The 12,781-nt window shown below is 42.5% G+C and overlaps 1 protein-coding gene across 5 annotated transcripts in view; it reads right to left on the bottom strand.

Annotated features, from left to right (window-relative positions):
- PFKFB1 (6-phosphofructo-2-kinase/fructose-2,6-biphosphatase 1) overlaps positions 1-12,781 on the bottom strand; it is a 92,066-nt gene that overhangs the window by 26,876 nt on the left and 52,409 nt on the right. For all 5 annotated transcript variants that reach the window (XM_066357478.1, XM_066357480.1, XM_066357479.1 and 2 more), the window contains 3 exons: positions 11,265-11,472; positions 8,399-8,545; positions 4,850-4,954 (listed from right to left, as the gene is read on the bottom strand). In XM_066357478.1, the coding sequence (XP_066213575.1) occupies positions 4,850-4,954; positions 8,399-8,545; positions 11,265-11,472 (460 nt within the window). The remainder of the gene's footprint in view (positions 1-4,849; positions 4,955-8,398; positions 8,546-11,264; positions 11,473-12,781) is intronic.

Raw genomic sequence — 12,781 nt, 5'->3', positions numbered from 1 at the left:
CTAAGCTCATGGACCTTGGCCATAGAGAACAATTTGTGAATTTGATCCCAAAGGCAAGGGAAGTAAAGGCTATACATGAATGGGACTATATTAAACTAAAAAGCTTCTGCACAGCAAAAGAACCTGACAACAAAACAAATAGGCAGCCAACTCAATGAGAGATGATATTTGCAAGCAACAGCTTCAAAAAGGGGTTAATATTAAAAATATATAAAGAACTCACAGGGTTCCAAGATGGCGACAGAGTAGGATGATGTTTCAACTTGCCACCTCCCAGGAACAAATTTGATTACAATTTAATTTAAGAACAATCATTTTGGAAAACCAACTATGGACTAAACAAAGAGGAGTCTATAACCAAGGATCACAGAAGAAGCCACATCGAGAAGAGTAGGAAGAGAGGAGACATGGAAAGGGCTGCCCTGCTCCCAGGAGGAAGCAGTGGCTGAAGGTCTGGAGAGACCCACTGCAGGGAGATTCGTCCTGAGAGGTATGTGTCTCAAACCCCTGGCTGGCACCCCAACCTAGAACTTCGGAGCCTAGGAAAGGCACCCACATAGCATTTGGCTGTGAAAGGAGCCAAGTTTTATATCTGCAAGAAAGAGACAGAGCTTTCATATACGCAGGCTCTGTCTTAAAGAGCAAGTGCAGAAAATCTCGTTCTCAGCCACTTACTCGGGGCTCCGGCAGAGGGAGGGCTGAGAGGACTAGAGTTGCATGAGGAGAATGTGAAGTTGGTGGCTCATGGAGGGACATTGTGGGGGATGGCCACCAGAACCCTTGTGCTGAGTCTTTCTCCAATACTGCAGTTGCCTTCTTTCTTGGGCAAAGCAGTTCCTTCTGTGAGATATCAGCCTGAGGGAAAGCAACTGCCCCACCTTCAGGAATATCTCCTGCCCCACACTGTAGAGACTGGGCAGTTCTAAAAGGTCAGCCAGGAAGCAGAGGGCATATCAGTGACTTACTTTTCTAGTGTTGAGGCCAGAGATCCCCCTGTTCCCTGCATGCTCCGAAGACTATAACTGGTGCTTCCACCTCATGGGAGATTCAGTAGAAAGTGTCAAGACTGTGGAAAGACCACATGTCTGGGTCACAGAGGCAACACCAACTCAACTCCTAGTGGCCACAATTTATGGAGGTCTGTGAAAAAAGTCTAGATAGGCTGATACCTGGGGCCAAGTGGTGGGAGCTACACCCACCACCCTTCTTAATCCCTGAATTGCTCCAGGCTTTAGACTCTACCTGAGTGTTTTTTTTTCCCCAATGGCCAAGACCAACAAACAGCCAACTGACAGTGGCTGCAGGAGGCGGAACTCAGGGAACTTTGGCATTTTGCAGACCTTCCCCTAGACCCAGTGTGGGTAAAAGCCAGCCTAGGTGTGAATTCAGCAAGGTAGCAGGATATAAAATTAATATTCAGAAATCAGTGCCATTTTTATACACCAACAATAAACTGTAAGACAGAAAAATTAAGAAAACAATCCTTTTTACTATTGCAACAGAAAAAGAAAAATAAAGTACCTAGGAATAAATTTAACCAAGGAGGTAAAAGACTTGTACTTGGAAAACTACAGAACAATGAAGAAAGAAATCAAGGAAGATACAAATAAATGGAAGTATATACCATGTTTATGGATAGGAAGAATAAACATCATTAAAATATCTATAGTACCCAAAGAAATCTATAGATTCAATGCAATTACTATTTAATGCAGTGGCATACTTTACAGATCTAGAAAAAATATTAAAAAATTTATATGGAACCAAAAATGAACCTTAATAGCCTCAGCAATCTTGAAAATGAAGAACAAAGTGGGAGGTATCACACTTCTTGATATCAAGTTGTACTACAAGGCCATTGTACTCAAACAGCTTGGTACTGGCATAAGAACAGGTATACAGATCATTGAAACAGAACAGAGAACCCAGAAATAAATGCACACCTCATGGTCAATTAATATTTGACAAAGGGGCAAGAATATACAATAAAGACAGTCCCTTTAATACAGGGTGTTGGGAAATTGGACAGGTACACTCAAAATAATGAAACTAGACCACCAACTTACACCATTCACAGAAATAAACTCAAAATGGATAAAAGACTTAAATGTAAGTCACAAAACCATACAAGTCTTGGAAGAAAACATAGGCAGTAAAGTTTCTGATATCTCTCGTAGTAATATTTTTTTCCGATATATCTCCATAAACAAGTGAAATAAAGGACAAAATAAATAAATGGAATTATATCAAACTAAAATGTTTTTACACAGTGAAAGACACCATTAACAAAATTAAAAGATAACCCACACAATGGGAGAAAATATTTGCTGATATGTCTGATAAGAGGTTAATAACCAAAATTTATCAAGAACTTATAAAACTCAATACCAGTAAGGTGGACAATGTAATTTAAAAAATGGGAAAGGAACTGAGCAGACACTTCTCCAAGGAGGACATATAGATGGCCAATAGGCATATGAAAAATTGGTCAACGTCACTAATCATCAGGGAAATGCAAATTAAAACCACAATGAGATACCACCTCACACCTGTCAAAATGGTGCTCATTAACAAATTAACACACAAGTGCCAGCGAGGGTGTGGAGAAAAGGGAATCCTCCTGCACTGCTGGTGGGAATGCAGACTTGTGCAGCCTCTATGGAAAACCGTATGGAGATTTGGAGATTCCTCAAAAAATTAAAAATGGAACTGCCTTTTGACTCAGCTATCCTCCTTTTAGGAATATATCCAAAGAATTCCAAAATACTGACTCAAAAGAAGATATGCACTCCCATGTTTATTGCAGTACTGTTTACAATAGCCAAAGTCTAGAAACAGCCCAAGTGTCCATCAGTGGACAAATGAATAAAAAAGCTGTAGTACATATACACAATGGAATACTACATGCTATGAAAAAGAAAGAAATCTTACCTATTGCATTGGCATGAATGGACTTGGAGAATTCTATGCTAAGTGAAATAAGCCAGGCAGAGAAAGAGAAATATCATATGACCTCACTTATATGTGGAATCAAATGAACACAGTGAACTGAGGAACAGAATAGAGGCAGATGAGGGATTACGAGGAGCAGAGGAACAGCTGTCAGAAGGAAGGGGAATGAGCGAAAGGATTCAGAGACATTGAAGGGGTTAGTAAAATTATATATACATAACGCATAGATACAGATAACAGGACAGCAAATCTAAGAGGGAAGGAGAGAGGGAGTTAGGGGGAGGGGGACAAAGGTGGTATAATGGGGTGTAATTTGTTGGGGGTTGAGGGTGTTATATCAAGTGGGACAGTTGAATTCATGTTAACACAATAACTTTTAAAATTTAATAAAAAATAATTAAAAGAAAAAGAACTCACAAATCTCAGCAACAAACAAGCAAACAATCCAATGAAAAGCGGGAGAGGACCTGAACATATACTTCTCTCGTGAAGATGTACAAATGGTCAACATATATATGGAAAGATGTTCATCTTCACTTGATATTAGGGAAATACAACTCATAACTACAATGAGATAGAACCTTACACCTGTCAGATTTGCTATTATCAACTAGACAGGTAATAACAAGTAATGGAGAGGTTGTGGAGAAAAGGAACCCTCATTCACTGTTGACGGGAATGTAAACTGGTAAAACATTATGGAATAAAGTATGGTAGTTCCTCAAAAAGCTAGGAATAAAACTACCACTTTACCCAGCAATCCCTTTCCTGGTCTCTACCCAAAAAACTCAAAAACTTTGGTAGGTAAAGACACATGCACCACCATGCTTGACCAGGAGATGGTGCAGTGGACAGAGCATCAGCCTGTGTCGCTGAAGACCTAGGTTTGAAACCTCGAAGTTTCAGGTTTGAGCAAGAAAGAGGTCGCTGGCTTGATGAGCAAGGGGTCACTAGCTCAGCTGGAGCCCCCCATCAGGGTATGTATAAGAAAGCAATCAATGAACAACTAAAGTGCCGCAACAAGTTGATATTTTTCATCTCTCTCCCTTCTTATCTGTCTGTCCCTGTCTGTCTGTCTGTCTGTCTCTCTCTGTCTCTCTCTCACACACACACACAAAAGACACATGCATCCCCATGTTCATGACAGCACTATTCACAGTGGCTAGGACATAAAGACAACTAAAGTGTCCTTCGATAGAGGATTGGATAAAGAAGAAATGGTACATATATACAAAGGAATACTGCTCAGCCATAAGAAATGATGACATAGTGCCGTTTTCAACAAAATGTATGGACCTGAGAACATTATACTGAATTGAAATAGTAAATCAGAAAAAGCTATGAACTGTATTATTTCACACATATGTGGGATATAAAACTGAGACTCAGGGACATAGATAAAAGTGAAGTGGTTGTCAGGGGGAGGGGTGTTGTGGAGGAGGTGAGCGGGGGAGGGGATTAAAGCAGGACAAGTATGTGGTGATGGAGAGTGATTTGACTTTGGGTGATGTGTACCCAACACAATCAACAGTTCAAATGCTATAGAAATGCTTACCTGAAACCTATGTACTCTTATTGATCAATGTCACCCCGTTAAATTTAATTTTCTAAATTAAAAATAAAAAAGAAAAAACTATTTTTTAAAATTTTACTTAGAAAACTATTTCAAAAATCATTAGAAAAATAAAAAAATAAAATAAAAGAGAGGAATCTGTTGCCTATAGCCAGGAATCTGAGACAGCCACAGCTAAATGACTATGTGCTTTAGGGAAAGGTAGTTGCGGCAAAGTATGCTTTCTTATGTTTCTAAAGAAATCTCAGAAACTATAGAACCCAGAAGTTGGGAAGTAGACACTGGGGAGGAATTCTAGGAATCCATCCACCTTTCAAACATTACCTCTCCCTTGGGATAGCGGTAGCGATATTTATCTTGGTCCCGTAGTGCAAATTCTTCAGGGTAATGTTCTTGGATTTCTTCATAGGTCATCTCCTCACAGACACCCTGAGAAAAATTATTTGAGGACAAAAATATTCATAAGATAAAATCCACACACCCTTTCCCATAGTTTTGAGGACAAATAATCGTAGAACAGTAGCACCTAGGTTTCTATGAACATAGCTCTAGGTTTGTGCTTGTTGTCTGAGTGTATGTGTGTGTTTGTGAATGAGGTGTGTGGTTGTGCAGATTAGAGAGAGTTTATGTGTATAGATGTGTTCAGGATGAGTGTATGGTGGGTCTCTGTGATGCTTCTCTATGATTGTTCCAATAGGTTTGTAGGTGTACATTGTACATATATATGTATGTATTTTTATAAATATGTGGGCTTAAGGATTTGTGACTTTGCATGTGTGTGTGCAGCATGCTTATTATGAGTACCTGTGATATGTTTAGAGACTTTTGATTTTTTTTTGTATTTGTCTCATCATATGTAGTGTACTTGTGTGATTTTGTTTGTGTACAGGGTGTCAGAGTATTTGAGATTGTGCCTGTGTGAGTGTTTCTGTGGTTTGTCTTTCCATGTGTATCTCAATGTGTCTGTGACATGTGTATATGTGAGTGTGTGTGTCTCTGATTGTCTCTGATGTATATGTGTGATAATCTGTGTGCCTATGTCTAAGGCCTATGTGAATATGTGGCATAATATTTGAGACTGTGTGTCTGTACTATGTACATGTCCATGGTATGCCTCTGTGTTCACGTGATATAGAAATATGCAAAGACTGTATTGTGTCTAAGGTGATTGTAATTGTGCCTATATGTATCTCTAGGTGTGTCTGTAAGTGTGTATGTGTGTGTGTATATGGTATACGTGTTATTGGTAGATGTGCCTGAGAGAGCCTGTGTCTAAATGGTGGGTCCATGTGCTTGTGACTGTGAGCGCACTGTGGTGGGTGTCTGTGACTATGTTTGCCTATGCACATCCACATCAAAGCTCTCCCATTTTATAGCATTTTTCATCCCTCCTGCTCCTATCTCTGTTCCAGGATCTCTGGCAGATAAAGAAACAATTATCCACAGATATCTCAGAAGGCAAGAATTAGTATCCCTAACAGTTTCAGAGCCTAGGGGAAATACAATACATTCTATTCACCCAAAGAAGGAATTGAGAGCTCATAGAGCATATAAGAGCTCCCAGTCCACTGAGAATCCCCAGAACTGAGGTGGCTACTGGTAGGTTAGGAGAGTGATGTTGAGTTTTTAAGTTTTCCTTCTGGTTGTGTGGATTCCAAGGATTAGATTTTCCTGTAGGAGAAGCAGCAGGCTCTGGTTGTTGTCTTTTGAACAATCTACAAGGTTTGTTGTCTTTTGAGCAATCTACAAGATTCATCTCCACCCTAACCCCACAAACAGCTTTGCATTGTCAAAATTCTCCATTTGGCACTCCCTTTGAGAAAAAGTACACCATACGGGGTACATGAAGTCCTTCCAAATTGGCTTTGACTATATTCTGAGGCATTCTAGAAACTTGCTGCCTGTGGAAATGGTCACTGATAACCTATCAACTTAAGAAAAAGTGCCTAACTTCTCTAAATTTATTTTCCTTACCTGAAAAATTAGGAGAATTATAAATTTTCCACAAAAGTGTTTTGAATATCAGAGGTAATATGTGCAAAAGAGACTAGTATAAGATGTACAAGGCATATTTTAAAGAATTAATCAATGGAAATAATTATTAATATATTATTATTTTTATTTTTATTATTATTAATATATTATGGATCATGCAAAACAAACTGGAAAACTAAACATCATTCTAAATTCTTGCTTCTTCCTTACCCACCTCCTCATTACCAGTTGCTGAGATTCTACCTTCTAAATTTCTCTCAATTCTATTCCTTTTTCCTCCCTCTTAATCCCCACCACTATAACATAATATCCTCTTTGACTGAACTGTTCTCCCTGTCTGGTATACCATTTCTGATCTTCTCTATCTGGCTCACTATTAACCTTCCAAGTTAACACTGACATCACTTCTTCCAGGATCTTGGCTAGGCCAGATGCCCTGCCCCAACGTCTACATGCTCACAGTCTAGCCTGTCAGAGCCAGTATTACAAAACTGTTTTGTATTCCTCTGTTTATTCCTCTTTCTACCCTGTTTAGCCTGAAAACTTAGTAAAGGCAGGAACCAATCTCCATCTCCAGCACTACTCCAGTGGTGAAACAAAGTAGGTATTCAATTAATGTTTACATCATGTGTGTGCCAGAAACAAACCATAACTGAACTCTTATGATAAAGAATTTACATATTTTCTTGCATGTATTTTATAGCAAATACATGTGAAATGTAGAACAATGCTGTATATCCATTTGTGTGTCATTGCACATCTGTAGTTAAGTACATTTGTATACACACACACACATACTTGTCTGTATTTTCTAGAGATATATTTAGTAGGCAAGCAAGTTAACCTACCTCCATTCAAATTATCTATACCTGTGGTGAAGATTGTATTTTTGAGGTTCAACAATCATAATCTCTGTGCTGCTACCTGATGTTAGTGTATCTATAGTGCAGGTGAGATGATGGAGAGGAAACAATGCCTTTTAAAAAGTTCATGGGAAAACTTGACCCTGAGAGAGATTGTTATGTCATGATGGTCAGATGAAATATTTCTCAAGTTTTTCTTTGTTCCATCTTCAATGCTACTTCTCTGGTCCATTACACCCTCACCTATTGCCTGGACTAACTTAGCCATCTCCATACTGGTCTACATGCTCACTCATTCTGGTCCTCTTTCTATCTAGCCTCTACACATGGCTAGAGTGGTTTTTCTACTAAAAAAATGTGAATCACATTCATCAAACCACTCCTCCCTGACTTAGACCACCACATCAATGGTTTTCCATTCATAGGGCAGCATCCAAATCCCTCAACACAATATAAAACCCTATGAGCTGCCTTCCTTTCCATCCTTATCTCTCTTGTCTCTAGACCTTAGAATCACTGTCCAAGCCTTATCCTCAGTTCTCTGAAAATGCCATGCTCTCTTCTCACCTCTAGGCCTTCACATGAGCTGCTGCTTGCCACTGAAATTAAATTTATTCTCTCACTCTCAGATCATTTTGCCTGTTTCTTTTCTTACTTCTAGCTTCATCTAGGAAGGTTTCTCAGTAAATCTTCCACCACCAAGTCATTTCAGGAGCACCCTCACCATATGGGGCCACTATAGTCCCTTGTACTTCCCATGTCAGCACTTTGTCACATGAGGTGCAATGTTTTATTTACTGCCTGCCTTTGGGCTCCATGAGGACAGAAAACTTGTCTGTTTTGGCCTTCACTGTATCCTCAACATACAGAATAGTGTCTAGCACATCGTTAGTTGTAGAGAAATGTTAGTTGAATTAATTAGGCTACCATGGAAGCCAGAGCAGAGGCAATCCAGAGTATAAATCCTGAGTCAAGCCTTGCCACCCACCAGGAAATCCATTCCCCTACATCTCACCGCATCAATCTCATTCAGAGCCTTCCACTGCTCATAGGGAACGCCCAGAGCCTCAGCTGTCTGGATAGTCCTCTTCATGTGGCTGGTCCACACTTTCAGGGAGCTGATGCCCTGGGACTGAATGAAGTTGGCCAGGGTGTAAGCATACTAGAAAGTGGGAGCAGGTACAGAAGGAGAGCGAGGGAGAAAGAGTGAGATTGAGGAAGATAGGGTGCCATGAGAACAGCTCACACCTGTCACAAATGATAGAATGATGATAAAAAAAAAAACAAGAATACAAAGTCTTAAATGTTTCCAACTTCCAAAGTTATACTTTTTCCCATGTGACTAAGGACTAAGAGAATAGAAAAGAGTATGTGTGTTTGCTCATTGATATTTGCTCACTGAACCCCCTACTCAGTTATTCATTCATTCAAACAGTCCAGCTTTAACATTTGTGCACACTAAGACAAGAGTACATATTGAGGGACTCCATCCACAGTCCACATCTCTTCTCTTCTTGCCTCCATCTTGTACTCATAGATGTCTTGAGTACAATACATGTTTGTGGACAATCTAGTCACATGACCAAGTTCTGTCCACATCATATCTTCACCAATTCTCCTCATCCACAGCAACCCTTTGTCCACCCCTTCACCTAGTGGTGAACACTTCTGTGACGTGGCCTGTTCTTAGGTAGACTCTCTGGGACAGGGCCATGCAGGCACTGCATGCAGACACTAGACCACAAGGGCAAGGATTTCTAGGTTTCTGGGTACTCAAAGAGTGGTCTAAATGTGGTAGGGTGAGATTTGGGGGGATATTTATTTTTGACCCTTTGAATTCTTATTGCTTTAGGCAGGAATCCTGGTATCCAGGTTCTAAGGGCATTTGAACATGTACTGACTATGTGGAGCTGTGCTGGGTAATAGGATGTCCTGTTCTCAAGACACATCCAGTGCAGCGAGGGAGACAGTGACAGCACCGAGAGAAACCATGCAGGGCTGCAGGAGCCCAGAGGAGCAGGTGATTCACTCCCTTTCTGCGTATAGGTCTGTTATTAGTCACAGATGCTGTGTGAGGAACATCTGCATAAATACAGAGATACTCGCACACATTTATATGTACAAATATGGGCATTGTGTACACACGTTCTAATTATGGACTCTGAGTCAGCAGTCAGCGTGCTCTGATGGAAGGAGCCCTTGACTGGGAGGTAGGTGATGGGGGTTAAATGGCTCCAGCTCCCTTACAGTCTCTGTGCGCCCTGGGACGCATCCGTGCCCCTCTCTGGCCTTGGAGCCCCTGCCTGTAAGATGTGAGCCGCATTAGCTTACCTAGCCAGGCCTCTGTGAGTGGAGATTAGATAGTGGGTGGGGAGCACCCAGAGCACTCCCTAGCACACGGTGAGAGCTACTGTAATTGATGTGGGTGAGAGTCAGTGGGAAAGTGCACGGTGCATTGTGCCCGTGAGCATAAAGGTTGGGGCCAGGCGGGTACATGTACAAGAGCACATTGTGTGGAGGGAGGCATGCTGTGTGGAGAGGGCCACGTGTCCAAACTGAGTGCTGAGCTATGTGGAGAAGGCCGTGGCCAGCCCCAACCAAGAGACTCCTGGCTGCAGGTGATGCCACACGGTGAGATGATACTTCTGGTTGCCTCTGACTCTGCTCTGAAAAGTGAGAGATATGGAACTCAGAGGTCAGAGTTCACCTTGAGAGCAGGCTGCCTGTCTGAAGGCAACAGAGAGGGAGTCATGAGGATGTGCCTTCTGGTCAGGTGTCTTGCCTGTGACACGGCCACCTGTGTAGCGGGGGTTGCTGAGGGGCAGGCAGGAAGGCCTGGATTTCAGTCTTTGCTCCAGCTGTGTGTGACCTGGGGACGCTCTGCTCCTGTCTGGGCCTCAGTTTCCTCATCCATAAACTGGTGATGGTAATGCGTAGCCTACAGAGTTACTGTGAAGATTAAATGAGGCCTCACATGTGGAAGCAGATGGTGCTGTGACTGTGCACAGTGTCCAATTAAAGAAGCTGCTCCCTCCCTCTGGATCCCCACTTCCTACTGTCCCCTCCCCAAGTAATTCCCCCCAGCAAAGGCCTGTGCTAACAGGCCTGGCCACAGGGCTCAACACTGGGGGAAACGTGTCCCTTTGTTGAGCCAGCACCCATAAAGTCCTGTCACTATGTTTGGCTGGATAGAAGAGACTCATGCCATAGAGTCAGAGATGTGCCAGTACCGGGAAAGATGGAGCCCAGGGCATGGTGACTTGTCTGGGAGCAGAGAGGACAGGGGAGGGCTTCCTGGACCAAAGCATAGAGCAGTAGCTATAACCTGGAAAAGAGTGTGAGTGGTAGGGCAGGAAAGAAGCAGTAACTGGTGGGGAATAAATGCTAACAGTATGATGACGTGAAGTGGGTTAGAAGGGGTATAGTGTCAGCCCTGAGTAAGGAAGGAGAAGATGGATTCCATGATGGGGTACTTCAGGGCAGTTTCCTGTGCAAGTGCTAGTTACCAGCTGCAGAGGAAGGCAGCCTAGGTGGGGAAACTGCACATGTGAAGTCACAGAGCTGTGAGAAATATGAGGGGACCAGTCAGGCAGGGAAGAAGTGTGCTCACCATACCATACTGGGACTGGAGGAGCAGCTAGATATGGGCAAGCCTAGAATGCCAGGACCAAATTCTCAGACTTGCAGCTTCTGTGGGCACATGGTAGCCATTCAAGGATGGGTCAAGACTGATTGGCTGACAGGGAAGAAGGATTGAAGTGACCACTGCTTCTACCCTGTCCTCGAGTCCCCTTATACTCAGGACCCAAGCAGTGGCCACTATACCCATCCATGGCCCAACTGGTCCAGCTCAGCCTCCAGGGGCATGGGGTCCTCCCTACCTGCTTGCCCCGAGCTGAGAGGCCAGAGTCACCTCCGATGCGGCCTCTGAGGTTGAGTTCACTCTCACCATGCCGGCATAGGTAGATGGAGCGGGGTGTGACATGGATGTTCATAAGATAGTATACTGTACGGCTCTGGATGTGGTCCTGTACTCGGTTCACCATGTAGCGTGTGCCCACGTCGAAGATCTTGATGTAGGACAGGTGGCTGGACCAGTCCAAGCAAGAGCAAGGGCAGTTCAGGGGCTGAAGATGGAGAGGCTAATCCCAAGAGAAAGCCCCAACCACACACACTGCCTTCAAGCCTCTTCCACAGCCCAGCCCTCACCTACTTTTCCTCTAACAAGATGCCATGCCATGTTCTGTTCTGGGTAACTGTTCAAGAGACCTGGTTCCTGGCCATCTCTTGGGGCTCATAGCCTGCTACCATCTCCCTGTATCCTTTTTAAAAATCTTATCTTAAGCCAGGTTTTCTTTTCACCTTCACTTATCACACTCCGTGCGTCTGGGTTCTATCTTCTATGGTTCACACTCCTGATATACTCAGAGAGAAGCAGTAATTCTTTGTGTCCTTGGATACCTCTAACATCTCACTGGTGGCTTCAGACTTGTCTACTCCCTCACCTTTTCAAATGATGAGCTACCTCTGCTATGATATAGTGTACTTAATACTTTACATGCAGTTACCACATCGTGTCTGTGTGTGCTTGTGTGTTTTGGGGTATGTCTCTTTCCTTACTCAGAAAGGGTATCGAGTCGGATTCTTTTCCTTATCTGACATGCAGTTAACAAACACATCCTTGCCTTTTCTATGCAGTGTGCTTGGGCTGAGGACTCAGCATTTGCCCTTTGGGAGCTTTTAGGCCAGTTAGGAATATATATTTAGAAATGCACAATCAATGCTTAACACCCATTCCACATACAGTCACTAGATACGTAATCTAAGGTGTGCCAAGTACTGAGGCATGGAAATACAGAAGTGGTTTACAACATCAGTGGGGAACTTGTAGTCCTGGCTTAAAACCCCTTTTTAATCCACTCAATTCTCTGCTTGTCATGAACTAATAATGATACAGAAAATGATAGTTAAATTATCCAACAACCTGTTTACAAAGGAGCTTGAAATGGAGGACACTGACTAATCAGAAGACTAGAACTATGGAGCAAGACTTTTGAGGCACTTATTGTGCCAGGCATTAATTACAAAACTGTTTGATTGTAAGGAATTCAGGGTGATCCCTGGAAAAAAGATGGAGGGGGACAGTCTGGGGCAATGGAGTAACACACCAGCAAACTTGTGTGCATAGTAACAAAACCAGGTAAATGGAAATAGTTGCATTAACCCAAGGCAGGCAAAGCAGTGGCTGATTTGTTCAGTTTTAGAAATGAGCCAGTACGTTCATTCTCTCTAGGAAAATTTCTTTGAGTTCAGGATTATGTAAAGTCATTTAGAGGTGCTTCACACCAAAAGTATTATCATAGCTAATATCCATCTCCACCATGCATAATTTAAATTA

This window comes from Saccopteryx leptura, chromosome X (assembly GCF_036850995.1).
Source record: "Saccopteryx leptura isolate mSacLep1 chromosome X, mSacLep1_pri_phased_curated, whole genome shotgun sequence".
Taxonomy (NCBI): Eukaryota; Metazoa; Chordata; class Mammalia; order Chiroptera; family Emballonuridae; genus Saccopteryx; species Saccopteryx leptura.
This window is presented reverse-complemented; position numbering and strand designations above follow the sequence as displayed.